Source organism: Phalacrocorax aristotelis, chromosome 1 (assembly GCF_949628215.1).
Source record: "Phalacrocorax aristotelis chromosome 1, bGulAri2.1, whole genome shotgun sequence".
In the NCBI taxonomy this organism is placed as follows: domain Eukaryota; kingdom Metazoa; phylum Chordata; class Aves; order Suliformes; family Phalacrocoracidae; genus Phalacrocorax; species Phalacrocorax aristotelis.
The window spans coordinates 130,298,838-130,326,017 of NC_134276.1; the positions used below are offsets into that span (position 1 = coordinate 130,298,838).

The 27,180-nt window shown below is 50.5% G+C and overlaps 1 protein-coding gene across 2 annotated transcripts in view; it reads right to left on the minus strand.

Moving 5' to 3' along the window:
* GPR156 (G protein-coupled receptor 156) overlaps positions 1-22,506 on the minus strand; it is a 33,460-nt gene extending 10,954 nt beyond the window's left edge. Inside the window, exons 1-4 of one of the 2 annotated variants that reach the window (XM_075107217.1) lie at positions 18,449-22,506; positions 17,125-17,268; positions 6,518-6,692; positions 2,214-2,350 (exon numbers count right to left, since the gene is read on the minus strand). In XM_075107217.1, the coding sequence (XP_074963318.1) occupies positions 2,214-2,350; positions 6,518-6,692; positions 17,125-17,207 (395 nt within the window). In that variant the 5' untranslated portion in view covers positions 17,208-17,268; positions 18,449-22,506. Of the gene's footprint in view, positions 1-2,213; positions 2,351-5,038; positions 5,181-5,298; positions 5,446-6,517; positions 6,693-17,124; positions 17,269-18,448 lie in introns of those variants that run through there. The other variant, XM_075107226.1, reaches the window with a different exon arrangement.
* Positions 22,507-27,180: the final 4,674 nt, after the last annotated feature.

The following is a 27,180-nucleotide window of genomic DNA, read 5'->3' on the forward strand; positions in this document are numbered from 1 at the left end:
CAGAGCTCCTCCAAAAGCTCAGCCATTGCTCCATGGTGCATACCCCATCCCCTCCATGGTGCACTCTCTCCCGTGTATTGCTGAGTGCTTCGCTATCCTTAAAGTGTTTCTTTTGCCCTACCCCGACACTCCTGTGGGACAGCAAGATTCCTCCTCCCCAAAATGATGGGTACCAGGCTTGCCCCATGGCACCTCTAACCCCTGCACGGATCTGTGGCAGCAAAAGGCATCCCTGGCAGCTCCAGCCAGCATCTTTATGGACAAAACTGTGGGAAGCTGTGGACTTTTAGCTGCAAAGCAGACAGGGTCACCACAGTTGGGTCTCTCTGCTACCAGTGCCTGTGCCAGGCACACAAAGCTGTGCAGCGGTGCCAGCACGTGCTGCAGCTGCATATCCCCACAGCGGCACAGAGCCAGGGGAAGCAGTGCCCCACTGTTACACAGGTGGCACACAGCACAGTGCCCAGCTCAGTTCCCCAGGTTCAAGGCCAACATCTTCTTCCACTGTCCTCTGCTGTAAAGGGGCAGAAGCGGAAAACCCCACCAATGCAGCCTGGCGTGACTGTCCCCAGCTGTGAGCTTTAGGTACAGCAGCTACAAATGCCTCCAGGAACAAGCTTTTCCCACTGCTCCTTTCTTTGGGGAGATACCTCCACCCTCAGCACAGTCTCAACTTCAGAAAGCTGCCAGCAACGTTCAGGTTACAGCTTCCCCTCTGTAATTTCACCCCATCACTCTCGTAATCCTGTAACTGTATTCAGAGCGGTGAGGATCAACCCACTGATCTCTCCCTCCCTGTCACCCTTCTCCAGCAAGCCCATCAAACGAAAGCTGTAGATCCTGCCACCCTCCCTGTGTAGCTCTGTCATTTAAATCTGCTGCTAAGTCATTGCATTTCCCTACCCTTGAGCTCCTTCCTGGCTTGCTGCCTCACAGACACAGAGACTGGGATTCAACCTGGCTCTCTCCCTCCCTGCCTTCCTTGCCATGCCTCAGCCCCTGGGGAAAGATATTCATCAGCTCTCCCTCTCAGCTGCACACTGAAAAAGATCTCCCTCCCAGGTTCAGTAGGCAAACCTGTATTTATTTGCTGCAGTGCAAATAAATAACGCACATTCATTACAACTTCTCTCTGAGAGTATCTTCAGGGGACTAAATAATTTTGTAATCAATTAAAGTGGCCACCTAACTTAACACCACTCTGCCTCAGTAAATCAAGTGCTTGAGACCGGAACGCAGGTCATGCAGCTACTGCACCGCAGCAGGCACAGGGCTTGTGGTGGTTATAAGAAGCGTTAAGTTAACACAACCAGAGCACTGGAACAGCTGCAGCCCAGCTGCACACAGATGCACCTCTCTACAAAGCAGGGGCACATGGACCTCAAAGGCTTTGCCAGGTGAAGCCTGGGAGAGGGATTTAACTCTGTCGGGAAAGCAGTTGAGAGACCAATGGACCAACGGAGCTGAGGGAAAGGTGCAAGGAGGCAGGTGAGACATCCAGAATTGCTGAGGAAGGCTAAGCGCTGGCTGAAACAGCTTGAGCTACAAGGAATTACTGAGCCTTCTGCTTGATTTATGCAGCATTCGGGTGAGCAGGGCTTTTTACATCCTTTGTGCAGACTGAACAGCACCAAGGAAAGCCTGCACTTCACCACCAGCTTCTCTCACCAATGGAGATCATGTTCCGCACCAATATGGACAACCACCAAGATCAATAACGTTAGCAATATTTTCAAACTATGAGTGGCCCAATAACAGACAGGATATGTGCGCACTGTGGAGAGCATGATGGCTTTGCTTATGCAGCTATGCTGCTCAAAGTGATGCTCTCAAGACTGTGGAAAAGGATACCAGCTCTCTTTCTGCTCACTCCTGTCGATGGTTTTATCAAATAGCACCTTCAGGATGAGACCATGCACTGTTCCCTGGTGGTATGCTGGAGGGCACCCGTGCTCTGTCTTGTTCACAACTCCCTGACTTGGCGAGGAAGGGAGCAGTCCAAGCAGGACTGCCTCTCCCAGTGATAAACAGTGAGTGTGATGGAGAAAGCTGCAATATCCCTGGCATTGCCCTTGCTTGCCCGATACTGCTCCTTCAGGCTTGCACCCTCCTGATCGTTAGCCAGCCATCAGCTCAGAGCCTGGCCCTGAAGGAGCCCAACCCCACAGCGCCAGCTTGGGGGAACTCTCACAGCAGAAGAGGGAAGGTCTGACCTGTTTTTCCTGAAGCGAATTGTGAAGACGAGAAAGAAGAGCGCTAGCAGGACTCCTCCGGTCAGGAATGTCCACACAACTCCCAGGAGAGCAGTGGAGAAGGATGGGGAGCTCTTCCCACTGCGATCAGAAGATGTCTGGGGGAGGCAAAAGGGATGAGGAGGAAGAGGACATTGCTGGCATGGTCTCTCCTGTGGGTGATCCTGCTCAGCCTGAAAGGACTCAAAACCACATCTCCCAGACCCCTCCTCATGAGCACGAGTAACCCCACGCTAGCACTAGACCAAGACCCGCTGGCAGAGCTAAAGAGATGTGTGTAGACAGAACATATACTCTGCCACTTGCTGAGCGCACAGAAGAGAGGGCAGTATAGCAGCCCTCTTCTTACAGCCAACTAGCCAAATACATAATGAAGCCATACAAGTGACTCATAAACCTCAGGCAGCTCTGGTCATGGGAGAGGGGAAAATGGCCAACAGTTCCCCACTGTCCTCCTCTGGAAAAAAACCTCTAGAGAAAGACCTCGTGGTACCCCACTTTGTAGCACGCTTCTTCGGAAAGTTCGGTAGGTCATCCTTGGCTCCCACTCTTACCCCACATGCAGCAGATAACGAACCAGCCGGCTGACGTGACAGGGAGCCAGCAGCAGAGCTGCCAGTCAGTGCAGAAAACACAAAAAGGGAGTGGGACAATGTTTTTCAGACACGTTAGGCAGTGACACACCGAGCTGGGCTCCACCCGTCTCCTGGCTGGCTGGAAACAAACTTGGTCCTAGGTAGACATCAGCTGAGAACTGGCTTTTGAGGGACACTCCCAAAGTGGGTATGATGGAGGCACCTCTGTCCTTGCACACAAGTGACCTTATGGTTTTAGATCTCCATTTAAAAATATTCTCATCCTTAATCATCCTATTAACATAGGATGGATAAAATGATCCTATGTGAAACAAGAAACCTATTTCCACTGCAGATCTAAAATACTCCAGCATTTTTAACAGGGTGTGCATGTGTGGGTTTGTTCACACATACTATATGTGCATGTTACTGGCATCTTTTTTTTTTTCTTTCAAAAAAGCATTACTTTTACTTAACTGCTGGAACATCCCCTTTAAGGGGAAGGAGGAGGATGGGGACCACACACCTCCTCGCTAACTTTTCTGGTGCTAAGTCCTTTCTCAGGTATTCCAGTTCATTTGCACGCCATTTCTACAGCAAAAGACTATTTTCCCGACAGCTGCCACTGCCCCAACCTCCTTATTCTTCCTTCAAGGCCAGAGCTGTTTCTTCTTCCAGCCTTGCTAGAAATAAATCTGCAGGGAGAAGTAAGGCAGTCGTTCTGAGCTGATGCCTCATCTGCCTCTTCCCCAGCCTGGCTTCATGTCCTCTGGGCAAGCAAGAACAAGGCACAGCTTGGAGAATTAGAGCCAACATGTAATTCTTAAAACAAAAATGTGTCACCGCCACGCGAGCAAGGCTGATCCGCAGGCTCCTGGCAGCTCACATGCTGGTGTCACACTGGTCGCAGGGCTGCTGGGTAAGGCAAACCCCGGCTGGGTAAGACAGCCAGCTGAGAGCCAATACTGCTGCTGCGTTATGCTGGGATACAGCTGCATGCACAGCTCAGCCCTGCTTTGCAGCAGCATGAAGGATCCCAGGGGAGATATTAATTTACCTCCTGCAAACTGCTCCCCACCTCCTCTTCCCCCTCCCCATACCCTGGGGGCTCTTTTGGCTCTCTGGAAAATGAAGACCACACCAGATGGTGGGGACGGTCAATCAGGTCAATCCCCCTCCCCTTTACACCAGAACTCACTGTGCAAAAAACCCATCATTCAGCACAAATCAGGGCCATTTTCCCACCTGCCTGGAGGTCAGAGGGGCTGACAGGGCTGCTCAAGGCCAGTACAAGGCTGTAACTCCATTCTATTTCTGCATTCTGCCTGGTCAAGCCCAAGGGTAACACCTGGCTTTTGCCAGTAAGGTGAGCAGGGCAGACTCAGCATCCTGGGCCATCCACATTTCACTCCCAGCCACATCCACCAACAGTATCTTTCCACCTCTGGCTGCTGCCAAAAGCGTTACTGCACCCTCTTCCCAGCAACCACCCAGGGATCAGAAACACCTCAGTTGTTCTCCACCTTTCCTTTCCCAAGACATACCACGCCCGCTCCCACCGCTGTTTCCCTGGATGTTGATGCTGAATGGAGTAAATCCTGGCCCTAGCAGGGGGCATACTAAATGTAAGGCAGCTGCCAGAGCCAGAGGAGCCAAGCAGCTTATGGTCTTCTAGTTAAAGGCCCATGGTCATGCAGGACATGGTGGAGAGCAGAGTGGACCAAGCCTCGCTGGTCCATCCAGCAGCCTTACGCAGAGCCAACTGCATCTAAGTGCATCCCAGTGTCATTTCTACTGGCTTAGTGGTGGTGGGAAGGCACCATTTATTATAGATTATGACTTTTAATTAAATCCTGCTCTATTCATATTTGAAAAGCACTTTGAAGTTCCAGGGGACTGGAAAGGTGAAGGGCAGAGGAGGCCAACCCAGGCCACTCCTAAGTGGCTGTCATGCTGGCCAACACATGGGAGGGCTGCTTGACACAACTTGGCTGTCGTGGCTGCTTCCTCACCTTTTATCTAACTGCTGGGTGTCATCTAGGCAGGGCTTGTCTTGGACATCATCCCAGGAGGTGACAGCGCACAGCCTCTGGCTGGACTGGGATTGCTTGGTGGCTGCATCCTGGTGTCCCCCTCTCCATCCCTCCACCCAAATCCACTTCTGCAGAGCAAATCTCATGCCCCAGAGCACTCCGCTGCCTCTGTACATACCACTGTGACAGTGCAGAGCTCCTGCAGCACCCGCTGCTGCTGCTCCTGGTTGCCAAAACTGGAGCTGCCATCACAGAGCTCAGAGCAGTTGAATCCCGGCTCCATAGCACATCCTCAGCGTCATCCAGCCGTACCTTCGCCCCTGCCAGAAGGATGAGGGGTGGCTTTCTCCAGCAAGAAGCTGCCTTTGGCACATGCTGGATCTCCCCACTGTCAGCAGGGTGTAGGGAAGGGGTCTGGCAGCCCAAGGCTAAGCTTACCCTGAGCAATGCGGTGCACATCCAGAGCCAGGATGGGGAGCACCCACCTCCCGGTGTCCCTTGGGGTGTCCTCTGCAGTGAGGCAAGTCAGCACAGAGTGCGAGTCCCTGCAGAGCACGGTGGCATCCTGAGCCCTGCTACATCTCACTGCAAACCAACACACACCAGGGTCACGGCAGCCCTCAGCCCCTGCACCACAGCTGTAGAGCCGAACCCAGGTGCCGTGCAGGTCCGAGCTGGAGCGTGGCACCCTGGCACCCCGAGCTCACTGCAACTTTCCTCTGCCAATGCGTTTTCCCGCACCCGTGCAATTTCAGGGCATATCCTTGCAGGTCCCCCGGCCCTGGCAGCCACTGCCAGTTTCCTGGCGCAGTCCCTTCTTCCAGCAAAGAACCAGCAAGTAAACACAACAACAAACAGCAACAAGTGTTGCCATCGCCTAATGGGACCAAAATCCCGGCCAGGGCGAGCAGGCTCGCTCGAATGACACACGTACTGAAGTGTTTTGGCTGGCTCTGCCCAAGTGGCAGCCTGGCTAGCTAAGGAGCAGGCTGTTTATTAAGGAGATTTAAAAGCCCGTCACCTCCATGCTTCCCACCCCTCCCGGCACTCTGGCTGCCAGGTATTGTCCCCACCTGTGCTCACTCCCCTCACACCACCTTTGCCTCTGTTCCTTCTTTCATTTCTCTTTTTGGTGGGGATTTTAATAGGCCTCATTACCATTTTAGACATGAGGTCATACTTATCCTCAAGCATCCTTACTCAATTACCATTGTCACCGGTTTTAATTAGCTTCCAGCGCACGACCATAAGCAAGTCTCCCGTCGTTAGCAGCTGGGGAGGAAGCACAATAGCTCACTCCCTATTTTCCCCTAACAACAGGTGGGAGGAAAAAAATTATCCATATTGTGCTCCTTGGGGCGGCTCCCTGGCTGAGCATCCCCTGTGCTCACACCCTGCGCCTGGCAGGTGCTCCATCCTTCCCTGCCACTACTCCCAACAATTTGATCCCCCCTCCTTGCAAGTCCTTTCTTTGGAAAAATTCCCAGCATTACACGAGCAAAGAAAGAGTAAATTTAAAATGAATTGCGGTCACCAGGACCTGGTCTGAACCTTGCTGTTCTTCATGGGCAGTAATCAGAATTCAAACACTAGAAAAGCTACGGGCATCATTTTCATCTCATGTAAACTGATTTTCAGCTTTAGAGAAGTCACTTACAAGTCCCAGCCCAAAAACGTCAGGGTCAGCAGGCCACTCGTCCAAAATTAGCAGAGCCGCCTCTGAAGCAACAACCGCAACTCTCCCGTTGGCAGAAGCCCCGACGTACTGTGGGTCTGGATGCTGTCCTGCCTCCACCAGGACTGCTCCCAGCGTGAGATCAGCTTGCCACGTCCTGCAAACACAGTATCACACATTAGACAGACTTACGATTTTACACGCACGATAGAGGGCTTTTTCAAGAGCTCTGGTGCAAGCCAGCCCCATCAAGTCTCCCTCTCTCTCTAGCTTGTAGCAAACTGTGGTGGTGTTAGCCCTACAGCAGGACTACGCTCTGGAGGCTTCCATGCCCTTCACTGCTCAGGCTGAACAATCAGACAAGGGGTACGGCTGCAGGAGGTACTGCAACAACAGCAGAAGAGCAGTGGAGAGGAGGAGACAGGCTCCAGGTGAACAGTTCAGGGATAACACTGGTAGATGAGACAGCACGTGGAGGGAGTACCCGTGGGTGGGGGTAGGAGAGGGGCACTGAACCTCTGACGCCAAAAAGACCTGCAGGCAAGCACTGCTCAGCTCCTCCCCATACCCCCAGGTGTGTTTAAGGACAAGGGGTCTCCCTATAACCCTTACAACTCCCTGTAACCCCCTGCCATGTCAGAGGGGGAGCACACCTGCCAGGTGGACCAGTACCAAGGCTGGCATGAGGCCAGTAGGCACAGCCCTCCCGTGGCTGACAAATAGAGATGTTTCCACAAGGAGCATCAGTTCAGCCCCCATCCCCTGGGGAAAGCACCCCTCAGCACAGGGCTGGAGCCCTTTGGGGTCTCCCCAGCCCCCATCCCACTATTCTACAAATGGCTTCCACGCAACGTTGATAACAAGCTGAGGCCAATTAGTGCTCATTAGTATGCAAAAAAGCAAGCACTAGTGTGGTTGTCACTGAGAGGCACAGGCATTTCCAGCCCAGCTCCTGACTCCCATGAGAGCTGGCAGGAACACTGCTCCATGGTCTGGAGAGCATCCAAGGGGGACCGGTGCTGCAGGGGGGTTGCTGCCCTTCAGGGTGAGGTTGGGCGTTGGTTGGGGCAGGACAGACAGCAACACAGGCAACAAAACACATCCTTAAAATGTGAGGGTCTCTTGAGGGAAGAGACTTTTGGGGTTTTTGGGGGTTGTTGTTTGGGTTTTTTTTAAGGCCAAAATGCCCAGCAGTTCTGCTGGATCACTTCTGGAGCAGAATCACAGAATGGTTTGGGTTGGAAGGGACTTTCAAAGATTATCTAGCTCAGCTGCCCTGGCATGGGCAGGGACATCTTTCATTAGATTGGGTTGCTCAAATCCCCATCCAACCTGAACTTGAACACTTCCAGGGACGGAGCATCCACAACTTCTCTGGGCAGTCTGTTCCAGTGCCTCACCACCCTCATCATAAAAAATTTCTTCCTTATGTCCAACCCAAATCTACCCTCTTTCAGTTTAAAATGGTGGCCTCTTGTCCTGCTGCTACAGGCCTTAGGAAAAAGCCTTTCTCTGTCTTTCTTATAAGTCCCCTTTAAGTACTAAAATGCCGCAATAAACATCTCCCTGGAGCCTTCTTTTCTCCAGGCTGAACAACCCCAACTTTCTCAGCCTTTCTTCTTAGGAGAGGTGTTCCATCACTCTGATAATTTTTGTGTCCCTCCTCTGGACCCGCTTCAACAGTTCCATGTCCTTCCTGTGCTGAGGGCTCCAGAGCTGGACGCAGCACTGCAGGTGGGGTCTCACCAGAGTGGAGTAGAAGGGCAGAATCACCTCTCTTGACCCACTGGCCACGATTCTTTTGATGCAGTCCAAGATATGGTTGGCTTTCTGGGTTGCCAGAAAGCTGGCTTGCATCCAATTTTTCATCCACCAGCACCCCCCAAGACCTTCTGCACAGGGCTGCCCTCAACCCCTTCATCATCCAACAGGAGTTATCACTTCCTGTGTTTATCACCCCAGAAACATCAGGCTCCTGTTTGCATAATTTCAGAAGAAAATTCACCTCCTAGCAAGAGGAAGGGAAAGGCTGAGGCCATTAACACCTCCTTGTGCTCCTGTTAGCCTGAACATCTCATAGGGAAAAGTGAATCCAGAGAGTGATGCCAACTGTAAGTAGAATTTACTGTCATTTCATTTCCAAACAGCAGACATGAGGGAACACCACAAGAGCAGTTTCTGACAGCCTGCACACCCCGTGGAAGCAGTGACAGTGTCAGGTGAAGTCAAGGCCTTGCTCAGACTGCCAGCTCTGCTTGCCTTGCTCTCCTCCCCTTGCCACCCTTAGTCCCTGCGGTATTACACCTGGAAGCTGGTTGGGTCATAGTGGCTAGTATTTGGCCATGGCTGAGCATCAGCGTATGTGTGGAGTGGACATGATCCAACAAGCCTGAGGTTGATAGGAATCAAGTGACTGGACCACATGAAAAATATTAGCACCATCATCTTCTAAGGTAGAAAAGGAAGCATTGACTATTAAAAACAATGTTCAGATAAAAGCAATTTGCAGTCCTCTCAATGTTTGATCTTCAGGGCAGGAACACCTGTTTCTTTAGATCCTGCAAGACCCAAGATTACTTATCTACCAATGATGAGCAACTGTAGACTAATACATAACTATCCCTCAGAAAAGATGCAGTTGATGACATTTAAATGCACATCTTGACTCTCTCAAAGTTTCTTCTTCCCTTCAAAACCTTTCTTTTGAAAAAGCAGAGGGAAAAAAAAAACTTAAAGCAGCTGAAAAATTGATGCAGCATGTATGGGCCCAGAGCAGGCAGAATGAATGTTTCACCCCAACCAATTCCTTCTGATCTAGCATTGAGAGAGAGAATTCTTCCCAAAGAACAAGGTGACGTCACAGCTCCATGAATCAAAAGGTGGAAAACTGAAGATATCAAACTGCAGACAACAGAACAACTGTGTTCAGAAATATGCCAGTTTTCATGAGCCCTGCAATCCTGACTGTATCAGCCCCAATAGAGAAACGGTACATGTACGCCTCTGCAAGGGAAGAGCAGAGCAGCACATCTGGAGAAACACATCTGTTGGGAAGAACCTCTTGGGAAGGTGGCTGTGTGGCCAGCTGTGACCCACGGCTTTGCTGCATGCCAGAGAGACAGGGAAGAACAACAGGTGGGAAGGAGCAATGTGCAGAGAGCAGAGCCACTCCTGCCACCTGGGGAGGAGAGGAGGAGGACCTCGGTTCACCCATAAAGGGTCTGTGCGGCTATTACCACTGCTGATGGGAGATGGAGGTCTGCTGTGGGGACCAGCCCCAGCTAGACAGGACGCCGGCCCGCTCGCTTAAAACGGCAAGTTGTCTGGATAACTGTTCCAGCGAGATGAACGACCTAAGAAGGGATTTTGCAATTCAGAAAATGCTGGCACTTCTGAGACAGGCTCCTGCTTTTCCCTTCTGCTCTTCTTGTCCAACAAGATCCCTTCTTGTTTGACCTGAGAAACCTGCAATATTGCCAACCCCAAGGCGATCAAAAAAATCACAAGCTAGACTTAACTGCAACACCTCCGCAACGGAGCTAGTTAAAAATCGTGAGTTAAAATGCACAGCATATCTGAAGCTTATTTTTAATTTATATTTAAAACTTCAGCATTTAAGTTTTCATATTTTCCCCTGGAAACACAAAAGAAAAAAGAAAGAAACCCAAGAAACTCAGCTCATCACGTAACCCTAAAACCTGGGTACAAAGCCTCAATCCCTGGGAACACTGGGGAGCTGCAAAGCCATCACCCTACTTCTCAGGGATCGCGCTGCGCTCTTGCTCCATCCTGCTCTTGCCCCTGGGATTTCCAGAGGCACCTCCAGGCCTCTTGGATATCTTCATCCCTGCACAGCTATGCAATGGGTCACGTCACAGGGCCCAAATCTGGTCATCTTCCCACCCAGGCAGTGTCCCCAGCTATGCTCCTGCTCTGTGGATGGGTGATAACCACCAGGAGCAGCAGGACCTGGCTATGCACAAAGGCAGGAGATGCAGGACAAGCTGCTTCTGTCTCCCAGCACACAGGGGGCTCATCGGGTGACTCAGAAGCCTGATATTCCCTAATGACTGAAGCTAGTTGCAATTTTGATGCCTCCTATCCGTTTCTGATAGCATCTCCCATGATAATGAAGGCAATCACTTCTGAATGCCAATCTTACTGATCACCCCAGCGCTGCATGTCTGTCCACTGTAGGTCCCTCAGCTCAGGAGGATGGCACCAGGCTGGCACATTTAGCTCTGTGTCTAGACTTTTTAACTTTTAAAATATAGGTTAAATACCCACCCAGCTCTTTTCAGTTCTGTGGTTTATGTTCTGAATTTAAAGGAACCTCCATGCAAAAAAAAAGTCATGACTTTTTTGAACCACCACGTGGTCCTCCAAGGAGCTGACTCACTGATCTCCCACCTGGGAGCTGTTAAGGCTTTTAACTCTCTAATTGCTATACAATGATAAGCATATGAGAAATAGAGACAGACTATATTGGAGATGCTTAAAGGAAGGAAAACTGGGAGGAAATACTGAAAGCCCAGAGGAGCTTGCCGCAGACGAGACCAACATGACCAGAGCTGACAGGGAGGTGAGCTGAATGCCTGGAGCTTCCTCTGAGCAATCCTGTGCCATGCAAATACCTTAGCTCTCCCATGTGCCTGGCTGTAGCAGTGGCTGAGCAGCACGTGGATGAAATGAGTTTAAACTTCCAGGTTTCTGCTTCCCTGAAGCAGCTGGGAGCTCAGGGGTTTGGACCCCACTGCCTGTCATGCTGAGCTGTTCCTGCTTGCGCGGGGCGGCTCAGCAGGGGTCCCCGCACAGTGCCCAGCTACAGCAGGGAAGAGCCAGAAACCCCTCAGAAACCTCTTCCCACTGATTTTAAGTGACACTGTTGGTACCCCTAGGTGGAAGCCCAACTTTCTGCAGTGAATGAGAGGGATGGTGGGATCTGTGCTGCAAGACAGCAGCCTCACTACTCAGGGCTAAGGCAGGCGCATGTCCCCCACCAGAAATGGGGATGGAGACATGCCCCAAGCACAGCTCTGAGAAGATGTGGTGCTGTCCCTCAGCCCTTTCCCAGTCCCAAGCCTCTGCTCCCTGGCTGGAGGTTGCGGTGCGTAACGCCCCAGCAGCCATGCTGCACAAACAATGAGGCCAAGCAGTTGTTCTTCACTACTTTGGGCAAAATATTGGGGTTTCATTACTCCATAATGACTTCATCAATTGTTCATTTATTAGTGGGAGACCGCACCTGTAAGTGCTGCTCTGCCTCCACAGGGCAACCTCCCCATTTGTCCCCAAGCCCTGGGCCAGGAGGGTCCCCATCCCAAGCACCAGGTATGTGGAAGATGAGCCAAAAGTGGGGCAGCAGCGGCTGTCCCTCCAAAAACACATGGCCATTTCCATGCTGAACAACACCTTCATCAGAAACAGCCCCAGCTGGTTGCAGGGACAGACTGTGGCCACCATGCCCGGTGCCCACAGCAACACAGCTCCTGCCCACCAGGCTGCCTGGCGCACCCAAGGAGAAGAAACACTGGAGATGTGCAAAAATCCCCAAGCATCTGCTTCGCATTTTGCCATCCCTGTACCCCTAGCACCCACCGCGGGGCAAGTGTCGAGCCCCCATCTGCAGGGCTGGTCAATCCTGGATCCCTGCCAGGGATCACTCCTCCATCCCTGCCCCATGGAGGCTGGCACATTGCTGCAGGACACCCCATTGTGGCTGTGGGATGCTCGTACTTGCCCACTGGGATGCCGACTCAAAGCACCACAACAGCGTCCCAGCACAGCATCGACAGGTCTCAGTGCTCGGAGCCTGGGGTCCCTGCCTATCCACATTGCCCCCGTTGCCTATATGTTCCTCTCCTGCTTCCCTCCAGCCGTGGACACGACTGTCTTAAAAAAACTGCCTTTTCCCAGGCCATTTCTATCAAGTGCCATTGCTTCCTTCTTTGTGCATATGCCCCAGTACGCTGCTCTGAGGCATGGCTCAGCCCTGAGCACCACTGGCAACTCCAGCACCCCTCACGCCATCAGCTCCCTCTGCCTTCAGGGTGTTTGCAGCAGCCTGATGAGCTGCAATGGGCTAAACAGCTTTACGGGAAGGTGTAGCCTGCAATTTTTTCCTCTCTTAACTGTACCATCTTCAGAGACCTGTCATGAATAAGAGGTAAAAAAGCCTGATGATTTAGTATTTTGATTTACAGGAGAGATCTACCTTGTGGTTGAGGTGTGTATGACTTAAAAAGTGGAGGCTCACCCCCACCGAAGCTGTTCACTGCTGAGCTATCAAACACAGAGAAGGAAGAGGCTGCAGAGGGGATATTTTCATAAAGTTACATTTCATATCGAGCCTATGCCCTCAAGAGCTCTCCATTTCACAAGCTGGCAGAAAGGCACAGTTCATGCAATCAGACACCAGCCCCTCACAGCCTTTGCAGCACCAGCTTGTGTTTTCACAAGCAGGGCTAGGATGGCCAGGTTGCAAAGCCAGACAGCCACAAGCACGGGGACAGCTGCTAACCCTAACAAAGTCAGCACCTTTTTTCTTTCTTTTCTTTATTCTAAATTTGTCAGGATTTTAGAAATCAAGTGCCATACTGTGTCCCCAAAAGAGGAGGCAGAACAGAGCACCACAGCTCTTTCACCTTGTCCCTGCTGACTGAGCAGCAGTGAATATTCCCCCCGGGAGTCAGATTTAATTCAAGGCTCTGAAAGTCGGAGATGTCCACAGCTCGTCTAGCTCACCTCCCCGGTATCACAGGCTGCCAAGCTGCCACTGGTCCCTCGTTCAGGCTTCTCATCCCTTTGCTTGGCAAAGGGACTGCCCTATCAAGGGACGGGGCCACAACAAGGTTTCCATGAAGTCTGCTGGCCAGGGCTCTCTGCAGACAGCAGAGAGGCTTGGTCGGGGGTTGAGAGGTACAGCTCCAGAATTGGAGGCACAACTGCATCTGGGTGGAATGTGCTACTTACAGACTGTGCAAGCACAGGGGTCGGCAACAAGAGAGGGGTATGCAATGCCCCAGCACCAGGCAGGTGAAGTGAAGTGGTAGATACATCAAGGATGCATAAGAAATGCCAGCTGCAATTCAACACTGACAGCCCCCGGTTACCAGGGATCCAGTTTCCTGGGCCTTCTCCCTGCCCCTCTCAGGCTGCAGAGCACCCATGGAGCAGCAGAAAATCCGGGTCTGGGCGAGGGCTCCATAAGCTGCCCTCCCCAAGATGTGCCCGAGCCTCGGCGTGCTGTGTGATGCTCAACTCCAGCAGCCAAGGAGGAGCAAACGCACTGGACCCCGCAGTGCTTCCCGGGGGACTGACACCCCTAGCAAGCAGGGGCAGGACCGTGGATCCAGCACTGAAGGGGCACACGGATCCCTCTCTCGCCGTCTCCCCCAAGGCGGCCAGGATGCACCATCGGGTTGGTCACAATCTTTCCTCCCCCCCAAATTAAACTCCACAACGCGTGCAGCTTGCCCAGGTAGCAGCAGTTTCATTAGAACAAACTAACCAGCGCTGCAACTTTGCATCTTTGCATCCTGCGAGACGGCCCTTTTCTATCACAAAGTGCCGGCAGGCTCCCGCTCCCACAGCCCCCTTCTACGGCGCCGCCGGGAGCGTCTGGGACGGCGTTTTCCAGAGAGCTACAAACACCGGCACATAGTCCACCACAATTTCGAGCTCAGGGGTGTACTCTGGGCACCCCCAAGCCAGCGAACGGCAAAGGAGGAGCACTCCATCCCCAAAACGCCATCCCAAGCCTGGCCTGCCGGGCCACCACCCACTCGCTGCCGCGGAGTGGGAGCGCTCGGGGTGCTGCCACGTTTTCCCTCCGGCAACCGCAAGGCCAGTCCCACGGCCTCACCGCTGCGGGGGTCTCGCAGGGCTACACCCACGGCACCCTGCGTACCACGGGGAAGGGGAGCAAAACACTCCAAACCAAATTGCTTCGGGGTAGAAAAGCAACCCGGGAGGTAAACGGCACCCCTCGTCTCAACCACCCCGTTCTGCTACCGGCGCGGGGGGGCACCGCAGAGGCCTCCCTCTCCCCAGATCCCCACCCGAGACCCCGACCCACCTGCGGGGACGGCACCCGGGCCCGGGGTGCAAACCTGCTGCGAGCGGGGCCGGCTGCGAGCAGGGCGGGCGGCTGGGCGCGCCCTCGCCGGCCGGGCCGGGCCGGGCCGGGCTGGGCTGGGCTGAGCTGGGCCGGGCTGGGGCGGGGCTGGGCGGGACGGCGCAGCCCCCGCCGCCGGGGGACGCGGAGCTCCGCGGCCGCCGCCGCCCCGCAGCGCCGCGGGGCTGAGTGGAGGTAAAACCTTTTTCCTCTTTTCCCTTCCACCCCCCACCCTCCCCGAGCCGGGGTAGAACTTTTGAGTAGTGGGGAAAAACCCGGGGGGCCGTGAAGCTGTCCCGGCGGGGCTGGACCCCGCTTCACGCCGCCTGCCTTCTCCACCAGGTTGTCATCGCCCCTGCTTCGTACAGCAGCAGTGTCACCCCCCCTCCCAAATACAACCCCCTTGCCGAGAGCTGGGGCAAGTGGGGACCCCACCGCCATCCCTCTGGCCCTGTCTGACCTGACCCCGATGCCATGTCCCATTAGACCCACGGTCATCCCGCTGCCCCATGGCAATGCCCATCTACTGTCCCTGCCCCACTGCTGCGGGTTGGGGACTTGGCCCAGCCGGTAACCAGCCCTCTTGCTCGGGCACTGCATGCAGCTGAGGCAGCACAAAATCCCCACGTCTGTGGCAAAACCGGCCAGAGAAGGTGAGTAAACGTGAGGGTGGCCAGCCTTACGCTCCGTGACCTGCCTCTGCAGCCCCATGGCTAGTAGTAGCCAACGTGACTACTGCAGTAGGTATGTCTGTGTGAGCAACACTCAGTGTCATGTGGACAGACCCACCACCTCTCTCACCATCCCCATGCTGCCTGTTTCCCTATTCTGCCTCCCACAGCCCTGAAGCCCTCATTAACTTCTTGCCCTCTTCCCATGAGATGTCCACTCAGTTTTACTGGATTTTCTTCCCCAGCCTCAAAAGCCAAAAGGTCTTCTCTCCTGCAAGCACCAAAGTTTCTCTCCCAGCCTGCAGCGAAGCGCCAGGCACTACCCAAAGAGTTGTTTGCAGAAAGGCATATAGCCGTGCAGGTTTTCTCTCATCATACACTTCTGTTTACCTCATTATCCGACTCTGCCAGGCCTTGGCGTGAACGGTGCTCGTTTTACAGTCCTGCCCATTCCCAAACCTGCAGAGCCATGGACCAGACACAGCCTCGATCCAAACAGGAGCAGAGGGGTTTGCGCAGCCCTGTTAGGCACGCTGTGCCACGTGGCGCTGTCGTAAACACATGGACCCGCTAGTTCCCCGGCCTGGTAACAGCATCCAGTCTGCAGCCACTGGCTCTGGCAGCAGAGTCCCAGCCCCTTTCACTCAGATTTGACTGACGTCCCAGATGAGAAAGTGGGGAAGCTGCAGTAGGACCAATCCATTCTATTTTCCTATCCTCTTCTGAGGGAAAATGGAGCGATGTGCCCTTCCCCAGGGAGTCTAACACATCGCCCTCTGGAAAGTGTTTTCCAGCCTGGGCACCAATGGATGATGAAGGCAGAGGTGTCAGGGGTCAGTCCTGGACCTCGAGCTGCTGGTGGGGCAGAGGGTCATGTCCAGAGCACGTGAAGGAGCTAGGGGCCTTCTCACTGCCACATTCAAAGGAGAACAAAAAAGCCCCTTGGAAAACCTTGAGAGACCAAGGTCCAGCCCTGGTGGCCACCAGTCTGAAAGCTGGAAGCCCTAACATGGATTAAACCTGTATTTTGGCACTGGAAGCAGCACCTCGATTTGCAGAGGCACAGTGCATCTGCAGCTCAGAGTACCTGTTATGAAGGTCCCCATATCTCAATATCGCTGGAAATCCAATCTCTTTTAAAACATGCAGGCTCTTAGACTGCACTTACCAATCTGGTTTCTGCCTCTGTAAAACCAGGATCATAAACTGAAACATCTCACAGCAGCGATGGAGGGGAGAGGAATGGGAACCTGACTGTTTACACAGAAACAGGAGCTAGGTGCCTTATTTCTGGTTCCTCCCAATGCCAGCAGAAAGTGCTCGTATTGCCCTACTGACTCAGACTTATTACTAAGCTCCTTGTAAACAGCGATAACAAGAAAACACTGCTTTGTGCATGCTTCAGTTTCCCTCCTGGGTTTAGCTCTCAAAAAAAATCAAAGCTCTGGGGGTATGGACATTTCTGCGGCAACTGTTACAGATGCATGCATATGCGTCACCTCTTATTCCTCACCCAGTAGAAGTGGGACTGCAACCTCATCCCAGCGAGCTCTGCAGCCCTCCGAGGGCTGGGGCATCCCTCCAGTTGTCACTTGGCCTTGTCAAACAACATGCAGCTGCAGCCAGGATGTTAGGGACTCCGGGAAATTGTCCGGATGTTTTGTCTGGAGGCAGGAAAGCATGTGCTGTGCTACAGGTACGTACTGAGGAAGTATTTGTGCTGCCAGGCAGGCAGGAACAGGGGTCCAGAGAGGCACAGGTGAGGGCAGAAAGCCCACAGTTAAGGTGAGTCATGTTATTACCTCTGCAGGGACGAGGCCCCTTTCATCCCAAAGGATCCTGATGTACCTAGACAGCAGTCAGTAACCCTGTGTTGGGAACACATCACCCCACTCCAGGGTATAACTGGAACCCAGCAGCGGCGTGGCTCATCCTGAGGCTGGGTCCTAGGAAGGGAAAGCAAAAGCTGAACTCAGTTAAAATTGCGAGGGGAGGCAGGATGAGGTTTTCTCCAGCTGTTTTCCACGACTTGGCTTGGGTCAGTTCCCACTCTTTGAAAAGTTAGACTGGAGAGCTACCCAGAGGGGTTGAGTGTCCATCACAACACTGCCTAATAGGAAGGATAAGCCACCTGATCACACCTTGGCATGGCTCCTCGTTCATTGTGTGCGGAGCTATTTACACGCTATGCCTGCTGGATCCTTCTTGGGAGTTGTGGCCAGCTGAGACACAGCACCTCCTTTTGGAGGTATGGCCCATGTCATTTGCTCCAAGATGCATGCAATGATTTTATATTTACTTCAAGTTTGCTGTTGCAAAAAATGAGCTTGGAGCTGATTTTTGTGGAATGAGACCCCCTACTTGCCAGTCATTAGAGTAGCACCTCTCTAGTTGGGTCTGGCAAGTAGCAGGGTTTCAGCCCATTTAACACATACATATGATCCGTCCTCGAGAGTTCACATTCAACCACAGTGTTGCACAGAGCAGCATCAAAACCAGCCTCTGTTTTAACCACGGCTTTTGGTCATCTGCTAAACTCTTCTTAAGCAACTCACTTTTCAGTCAAATTTCACTACATTTGTCTATGTTTTCTTCAAGGCGAACTGCAATTTGTATTTCTTCAGTTTGGGGAAAATTAGTCTCTTGGAAAATCCAAATTCATATATGACTACCTACGATTGCCCTGACTTTGCTCACGTTGATCATAATGAGGCAACTAACTGCTGGTAGCTCAGCGACAAAATCGTCTTTATCCATCACCGTGAATCTGAAAGGGAGACAGCATGTGCTGGATGGATGCATCCTCTGCTGGGAAATTAACATCCAGCACACTTAAAAACTCTCATGAGACTTGTCTGGGGCCTGCAGGCAATCTCCACAGATGTGTCCTAGAATTAAATTCTCTATGCAAATATAGCTTTCTTTTCACGCGTTGCAATAAGCCTGTAGAGAGACATCCGTCCTGGGCCTCGTTTGATGATGTAGTCAGTTATACACACAGGCGTGCACAGAGTACTCCCTCTCGGGCTTTACTAATTAGTGCATTGATCTACATACTGTCTGCGCCGAGTTACCCCTCATACTAAAACAGGTAATGTTGCCATTAGCATAAAGCACCACCCTTACCTCTTTCACTTGCTATCTCCTTTCTCAGCATGCGGTAGCCAGCAGTTATAACATCTCCGTTGAAGAAAGCACCTGGCCGCACAGGCAATACCAGTTTTGTCTAATTAATCCTTCAAAGTGAAACTTTTTCACTTTTTCCTCTTATTGACAAAGTTTCTTATTCTGGAATTTAAACAACTGATTATCATCATCTTTTCGCATACCCACTTGACATGGTCCCTTGAGCGTAACTTGTCGAAGCTTTTGCCCATTTGAAGATTCTTTTTGCAGGGTTCATTGAAAATGTCCTGCCTTTTCCAGCCTGTTTCCAGGCTGTCAGGCTGGGTGCTGGCCTTTGGACAGGCAGGCCATCCCATAGCACCACTGCATCCCCATGGACCAGGGCTGAATGCCCAACACAATGCAGCGTTTCAGCAAACACCAGCCACTGCTTTGACCTCCAGCTCACAGGAACAGGACCTTTGAGATGACCACTTGGACTTTCTTCTACTTTTCTGAGGTTCCTGAAGTCTTGAATTATCTTTTGCAATTCCCACACCATCCTGTTGGCTTCGTGACCCTTCCTAAATGGTTTCTTCTTAACTCCTCTCATTCTCCTTAATGGAAGCTGCCCATTATAATTGCTGGTCTTGTTAAGGCAACTGGGGACATGCATGGACCACTCTTGCAAATTGAGCCAAAAAGCTGCACTCAGGGAGGTTCCCACTGCTCACTCTATTCCTCCCAATACATCCTGGAAGATTGTCCTTTCAGATGGTGAAACCTCTGCCAGGAGAAGTTAGGTGCAGCTGAGGACGGTGGTATGGATCTGGTCACATTCCCTTTCAAGCCTATTTTCTATGCTTCTGTGAACTGCTTTAGGAGGACTTTGTAACTCACTCCTGCCACAGCAAATTATTAGGCCAGCTAGTGCTGCTCCATCCAGGGCAAGGTAAAAACCCGCCACTTTCTTTGTAACACATGGCCCTGCATCCTCCCAGATTTGAAATAATCTCTCAGAAAGATAATTTTACAATCTTCATATAGTTGAGGTGGACCCCACTGTTGCTAGGTGGACAAGCCAAGATCTTAGGAGTGACCCAGGTAAGGACAGGAATAGGAAAAAGTGGGGAGAACCAGAGGAATCCAAGGAAAGACTTTAAGGATATGGTAGAAGAAAAGCACCTACTAGTGTCGTGAGGCCCACACCCCCTTATAAGCAAAAGCTTAGAACAAGTCTAAGGCAGGAACATCAGCTCCAGTGTGATTTCCACCATGCTTAGAACTGAAGCTCACTCCCACTGGTGAAAACTGGTTTGCTAGCAACACCCTACTCCTGCCTGCCTCTTACGCAAAAAAAAAATAATAAGGCTAATCCAAGATTCACCTGGCAGGGAATCAGGTCAGAAAGTCACAGAAGGCTTGGGCCTCAGACATGACCTCCTTCCAGCCACCTTTTGGCCAGTTCCCCCTGTAAGAAAGGAGCTGGTGCTCACTGCTGGTGGAAAGACTGGTCTACTTCAACTTTCCCTGATCCTTTCTGCTCCACCCATTAAGCAGATCCATGGGGTGTTAAAAACTCTCCGTGAAGACTTTCTTCACCTTGACAGTGGCAACGCTGGATGGGGATCAGCCCGCTGGCAGACGGGGCAGGGCAGCTGGATGGAACAAATCCTCTTGGTCTGTCGGATGCGGCAGAGAGATTGTCAACCTTTTGTAAGTTGGTTTCCCACACACTTTCTAATTATTATTTTTTTTGCGATGGCATCAAGGGGAAAACACGAGGTTATGAATTAGGTACTGTGTCAAGGAAAAGGGGTCCAGGGTAGCATTTCTGAGAAAGCAGCAGACAGACCCTATGCTGCAATGTGTATGGGAATTGAGGGAGGCTGTGACTAAGCTTTGTGGTGGTGGAGGCACGAAGCACCTATCTGGCTCTGGCAAACAAGGATGTTCACACAGATTTGGTCCCAGGACTGAGACAAATGATTTTTGATCCTCTCCAACCAGTTAGGACCATTCCCGTTTTTAGAATAATATCCTAAGGGAACAAGGCTTATTCAGTGCATGTGTTTGTCCAGCATCCCCTCTTCACTAACAATTTTTAAACCACCTGGCAAATTGCAACAAATTTAACAATGAGCTGAGACTCTCAAGGCTATTAAGTTCCTACAAGCTCCAGCGGCTGGATGGGGAGAGAAAAACCTGAATTGCTCCCTCATTCCAGCATGGGGAAGGAGCATGTGCACAGCTTTTATTAGACATTGGCGAATCCCTCTCACAGGGATGGGATCAGGGAGAATCACACCATATGGCAAACCAGAGGGTCTGCTGGTGGGAAGACAGGGCATCCTAAACTGAGCTGCCCACAGAATTACATTTTTTCGTTACCATAATGTACAAAATGGGGAAGAAAACCCAAAGAACCTGCTTGCTGTTTTTTCTACTTGTATTTTCCATTAGAAACTTGGATTTCATGGGTCCCCATTTTTGATGAGTGAATGACTAATGTCCTCCACGGTTGTCCAGTCCTCCACTGGTGCTTCAGTGAAAAACCATGCCTGGGTGACACACTTCAGAAAAGACTGCAGAGGACTGAGCTCCCCAGGGGCCAGCCGGGGTTTGCCCAAGCCCAAGTGCATGCTGACACAGGATACCAGGAGTTTAGCTAATTTTAGGTAAGGGACTGGTCATGCCAGATGCAGTCAATAAGCCTGCCCATTCTTTCCTTTCATACCGAGTCTCAGTGTAGGATTTTTATTAAAGGTTTAGCATGACCTGGAACCAAGGGGAAGCATTCAACCTCTTTGATGCTAATCTGAACCACCAAACCTTTTAAGGTTCACTTAGTGCTACCAGCAACACCCAACCCCAGCAGTGATTAGTGGTCTCCTGGGAGGTATCTCAGCCTCTTAGGATTTGACAGGGAAACAATGAAGTCTGCAGTGGAGCCGAGTTTCAGCTGTGCCCGCCTGCTAAATAACAGGTGGTAAATGATAGTTTCCTTCAATTGTAGCAGTTAGTGACTACTCATGAAGTCATATAATGATCTCACTTCAGTTATTCACCATGTTCTTTCTTCTACCCAGCGCAGTGAAGCTGTTTTTCTTTCTAACAACAGAGAATAAAAACAAAAACAAACCCCTTTCTATTAATGCAGATCTAACGCACATGCAGTGCACAACAGAAGCATCCCTTCTTTCTGTCTCTAGCTGCCACGTCTGAAGCATTTTTCCATACAAGAGTTGGAAAGACAGGCCACCGCCTTCCTTTTAACGTGCTCCCTTGTCACAGGAGGGGCCTGGGACTTGTCTCCCTGGCTGCTAAACGCTCTGCTGCCACGCAAGGACAGCACATCCCTGTTTCTGGATCTTCAGAGTCAAGGAAAACCCTTGCTTGTGGCAGACCTTAGAGGCAAAGCCTTCAGTCTGGGCCCCGAGGCCGACAACCACGTGGAGCAGAGGGTGTTGGTGGGAGATGTTTATCACTCTCTGTTCCTGAGGCTGGTGGGAGCCTGTTGAATGAGAAGGTTCCCACATCCATCCTTAATGGGCCATCCTGGAGCAGAGACCAGCTGGCTGTGTCTTTACCCCCTGTGGGGACAGTTACGGCACGCTGGGGGCCAGCGGCAGAACAAGGTGTTTCCAGGCTCACTAGGAGGAAGAAGAGGAGGCAAGAAGAAGTAAAAACAGAGGGAAGAAAGCCACCAACCACTTGCACAAACACTGTGGAAAACCACGTCCATGCTAGTGGGGATCCTTGGCAGAGCAGACGTATGTGCCGGCTACCAGAGAAGGGACTGCAATGTGAGGAATGGAAGGGAAAAGGAGTACAACGGGGTTGTGGAAAAATCCTTATGCAAAAGAGAGAATAACAAGAAGAAAGGGGTGCTGTGTAAAGGTGAAAGGAGTAAAGATAGGCCGCTAAGGCTGAAAAGCTGAATCAATCTGCTAAATCAGTGTGAAGCCTCAACGTTCACAAGGACAGCACTGTTGACTTAGAAACAAAGGCAGAATGGGTTATGAGAAACAGGGCCAGGAAATAGAAGTTATCACCATCCACATTTTGATACCTGTAATATCAAGAAAAATTTAGTACAATTGAGTTCAAGGAAGGAACTAGGGGAGGTGGGAAGGTAAAAAGAGGACTAGTATCTCTGAAGCAACTGACACATGGCCCTGGCAGCAAATATCTCTAAGGAATCTGCCAAGGCAGGAGAAAACCAGTATGGCCAAAGAGCAGCAAGTGCAGAGATGGCAAGTAGCATGGAGAGGGAAAGGCAGCTGAAGAGAGGGTTGCTGTGGCATTCCTCCACACCCAGGATATAGTATTAATTTATGGCATCAACACAAGATGTTGGACAATGAACTGACATGGTGGGGAGGACAAGAAAATCCTGCAGAAAGAATAGGTTGAGCTTTAGGACTTGAGTAACAGAACATTAAACAGGACCGGTTTTAAGGGCGTACTTTAAGATAGGCTGCAGTGTTGCTGTAAGCCAGGAGTTTGTCAGCCAAAGGTAACAGAGAAAGTGGAGCAAGAACAGGAAGAGGAGTGATTGAGAAACAATGCAAATGCAAGCCTGGCATGCAAGGAAACAATTGGTTCTTATTCTTTGTAAAAGCTGGCAAAAACAAATTTTAAAAGCAGAACTATTGTTTCAAACGCAGCTTTGCAGCATCTTTCCATAGATGCGCAGCACCCGATTTAACAACTGCTTAAGTACATCTTATCCTTGACGGGTGCTGATCTAAAGATGCCCACATTTTACACCTATAATACAAGTCAAATGATAGATTTTCCATAGCCTTTAAAGTTATTTTGAGTCAAGGTCATGCACCTAAAAAATCACAGATCTCTAGTACAGAATTTTTAGCTAAGCTTTGAAGAACTTTGATAAATAAGCTCACTGCTTCGTTGCCACTAAGAAACTCAATGCAGTGACTGCAGATTGCTTTACCCAATATTTAGAAACTGAGATGGGAAAAAATTTTACAACCCACAACATTTTTTGCTTGCTGTCATTTAAAAGCATTATAATCACAGGCTTCATAGAGCCACACGCACCTGCCGTGACATTGTGAACTCCTTAGTCTCTCTGAAGGCTTTGAAAGCCATTCATCGTGGGCTGCTTCAAATATAAAAGAAACACAACTTTCTTTCCTTAAAAAAAAAAAGATGCCTTTGAAAAAGTTTATGACTAGACATTTACCAATGACATTTGCATAGAGAAGACACTTATTACTGCATAAAAGATCATGAAGACATTTGTCAGCTTTTTTCACCCTGGAGAATTGCGAAAAAAGTTCATGACAAAAGCAACAGGACTTTCAAGCTCGAAAAGGTTGTTTCTGTAAAAAGGGAGAGGAGAAAGGAAAGTAATTGCTGAAATTGTTGGGCTGCCATGTAAAATTCGACAGTCAGGTGGAAACCTCTCAAATCTGGGATGTTCAAGGCACGTTACGATGAGAAAAGAGGGGCAATGGAAGAGTAGGTGGGTTTTTTTATCACTCTAACCAGGAGTGCCAACATTGAAGTCTTCTCATAAAACACCAGCTCAGCTTCTGCAATGATTAGTTAAACCCTAGGGTGTACCAGGTTTCTGGGAAGTAGGCTTGGAAAAATACATTATCCTGGCACCTGCAGCACTAGTAAAAGATGACTGGAACAGTCTTTTCAAATGCCATTTCAGCCTTTCTGTTGCCAGGCTATTACTCTGGACTTCAGGAGTTAATGCACTGCATGAACAAGGTTACCACAGACCCATGCCCACCTCCTGTGGTTGCCTGGACCAGGACTACAACTCTTACAGTCATCTGGAAAGCCTCTGGAAGGATGAAGAGGTTTTCCATTGGTGACAAACGAGCCATCTTAAGGATTTTCTGGGTCACGATAACCATGAACCTCCTTATCATCCCAGATATTACTGGAGGATTCATCTGTCAGTGCACTGATATGATCAATGTGAAATAACTATTTGTGAGGCATATTTCCATATTTCTAACTTGCTACATCCCTACCATGGAAGTAACATCTGTTACCTTTTTACATGATGAAGTATGTTCTGCTTCTGTCCACAGGCCCTGTATCACACCACCATTGCTATTTAAGTAATGTCAGACCTGAGCAGATATGTCTCATTTTGTCATATCAAAGTATCATTAGGCTTCACCTTTGTCCCCAGAAAGCTGGGGACAACACTTTGATGGTTTAAAAAAAACATCAGGTGAGACTTACCTTCACTAGACACTTGTGATGTATGGGATGGTATAGAAGGCATATTCCATACATTTGTTGAAAAGCTACAGCTTGTCTGAATAGGGACTGGGATTCAGAAAATCTCATTAAAGAGGATGTTCCCTCCTCACTCACCTGTTACAGTAGCCACCTTCAGACCCCGTGACAAATGGCATGGATCACCACCTTGTGTTGTACTTTTGACAGGAGACCACAAAGGATGGTGGAAGGTGTTCTCTGTTGGGAGACCCTTGGCTTAGAAGCTGGCATTGGGTTTGAGGAATTATCCATCAACTGTAAGAGAACCCCCCCAAAAAAAATTAGGTGACTCGTTGCGTGACATAGCAGTGACACTTTTGCTACCCATTTCCAATATGCATATCAAAGGTAGTCACTGTGGAGAGGCAGACCTGCAACTGTGGGAGCTGAGCCCCCGTGAAAACCCTGAGCAGAAGGATGCAGCCACTGGGGGACCTCTTTCTTCAAGAGAAATGACCTTTTGGATGCAAAAGCTCAACTGCATAATGGCAAAAGCACCCGCCATTTCCTAAGCCTAGGGGGCACCTCATCTGAGCCTCTCTTGTTTTTGTGTGCACTGCTCAGCCAGGGCTGTGCCTCCCATGGACCACACAGGGACGTGTGCTTTTAACATCCTCGCTAGCAGCCTGGCCAGCTCTTAGGAGAGCTTGTTCTTGGGACAGCCACCCACACCATCAGCAGTAATTACACTAACTCCCCCTCCCCTTGCACATTGCACATGCATTTTTCCATCCTGTTGATGGAAGACAAACCCCGCTAATCCCCTACTGTGCAAACGACGTTGCATAGGGGCATTTACATGCAAGTAAACAAGCACAAACTCAGGCTCCTCCTTGCTGTGGGAACATGCTGGCCCTGGGAGACGCCCTGCCTGCCTTTGCCCTCTTTCCTGGGGGGAATTCACTAGCCACCATCTGTTGCTTGAAGTGGGGAACATAGGAGCGGGAATATACCCCATAAAGGCTTTGCCAGCTGCTATTAATGCCAGCCAAATTTATAGCAATAAACCAGAGCAGACACATACTTTTGAACTCCACATGAATAGGGTAAGATGCTCGCAGCCCTTTATCAAGAGATGGAGAGACAAATGAGATGCTCCTGGACATGCTCCACAACAGTTTTCTTCCTCGTGGCCTGCAGCTGTAGAGACCTCAGAGTGCAGGGATGAAAATACCCGCTGCTGTGACAAGCCTGGAGTATGCCAGCCGGCAGCATTCAATCAAGGGAAGTTTTTGCTTCCTAAGGCCATACTTCTCCACTCCACATACACACCAAGCAAAATTTGCTTTCCTAAAAGCGCCATGAAGTGTTTCTAGGCAGGATGCTAGGAAGGCTGTGGTTGGAACCAGGGACAAGCCATGGCCAGGAGCCCAGGCTTTCAGGGTGGGCTTTCCCTACAAACCATGGTGAAGGGTCATCTCTGAACAGGTTTTCAAAGTGCAAGGCAGCCAGATGGGATTGCAAGTTGTGAAAGACCAACATAAAGTTTCAGACATTCCTGGACGGTTTCAAAACGTGTTTCGACGAGCCCAGTCACATGGGGTTTTTTTGCAAGGCCTTTTATGATTATATCTCTTAGTAGAAGACTCATGACTGCTTTAAAGAAAGAAAGAACGAAAAACAAACAAAAAGATGCAATTTAACTCCAAACATCTGAAGAGAGCAACCAGGGAACTCAACTTTGGAAAACACTCTGCAGCGTTTATTTGAAGATAAAAACCACTGCTGCAAACCACTCAGGTCTGATTTAGATTATAAAGGGTGCTTGGTTATATAAATGCGAGGGATGTGTTAAAATCTTCCAGCAAGTCCCTTTCAGCAGTGCTATGCACAACAGAAACAAAGCGCGGGGTTCAGCCCCCTGTGCCTGCAGGGAGGTTTTACGAGCAGGGGGTTGAGTTCAGGGAGCCCAGCGGGCCCTCCAACCAAGAGCAGGGCAACACACGGGGAAACAAAGCACTGCCCTGAGCGGCTCAGAGGGATCCTCTGCCAAGGAGGTACGAGAGCTGCAGCGACCTGTTTACCTGATGCAAAGGACATTCTCCAAAGGCCAGACTTCTCCCACCTCCAGAAAAAAATACCCATCATGTTTGAAGCAGAGGACTACTGTTAAGGAAAACATAAGGTCCCTTACTTCTAGCGTCCTGCTCTACATCCACACTCCTCCCATTCCTGTGATCTGCCAGCTTGGTGAAGGCTTGTTCAGTGTCATCCTGCTCACAGGCAGAATCCATTAAGTCATCTACACCAACCACCTGGCTGTTGTTCCTGAGGAACAACAGGGCTGCCCTCCCCAGAGTTAGTAAAACAGCATTTGCAAAGCGAGGCTTTGGAGAGCAACCACATAGACGTTGTCTGGCACAGAGGACATTAGCTCAATATTACACATGTTTATTACAAAGTCACTTTTACCATGGATGCCAGAGCCCCAGGAATTATGGAAAACATTTTCCACAATGGCATTTTCCTTCCCTATC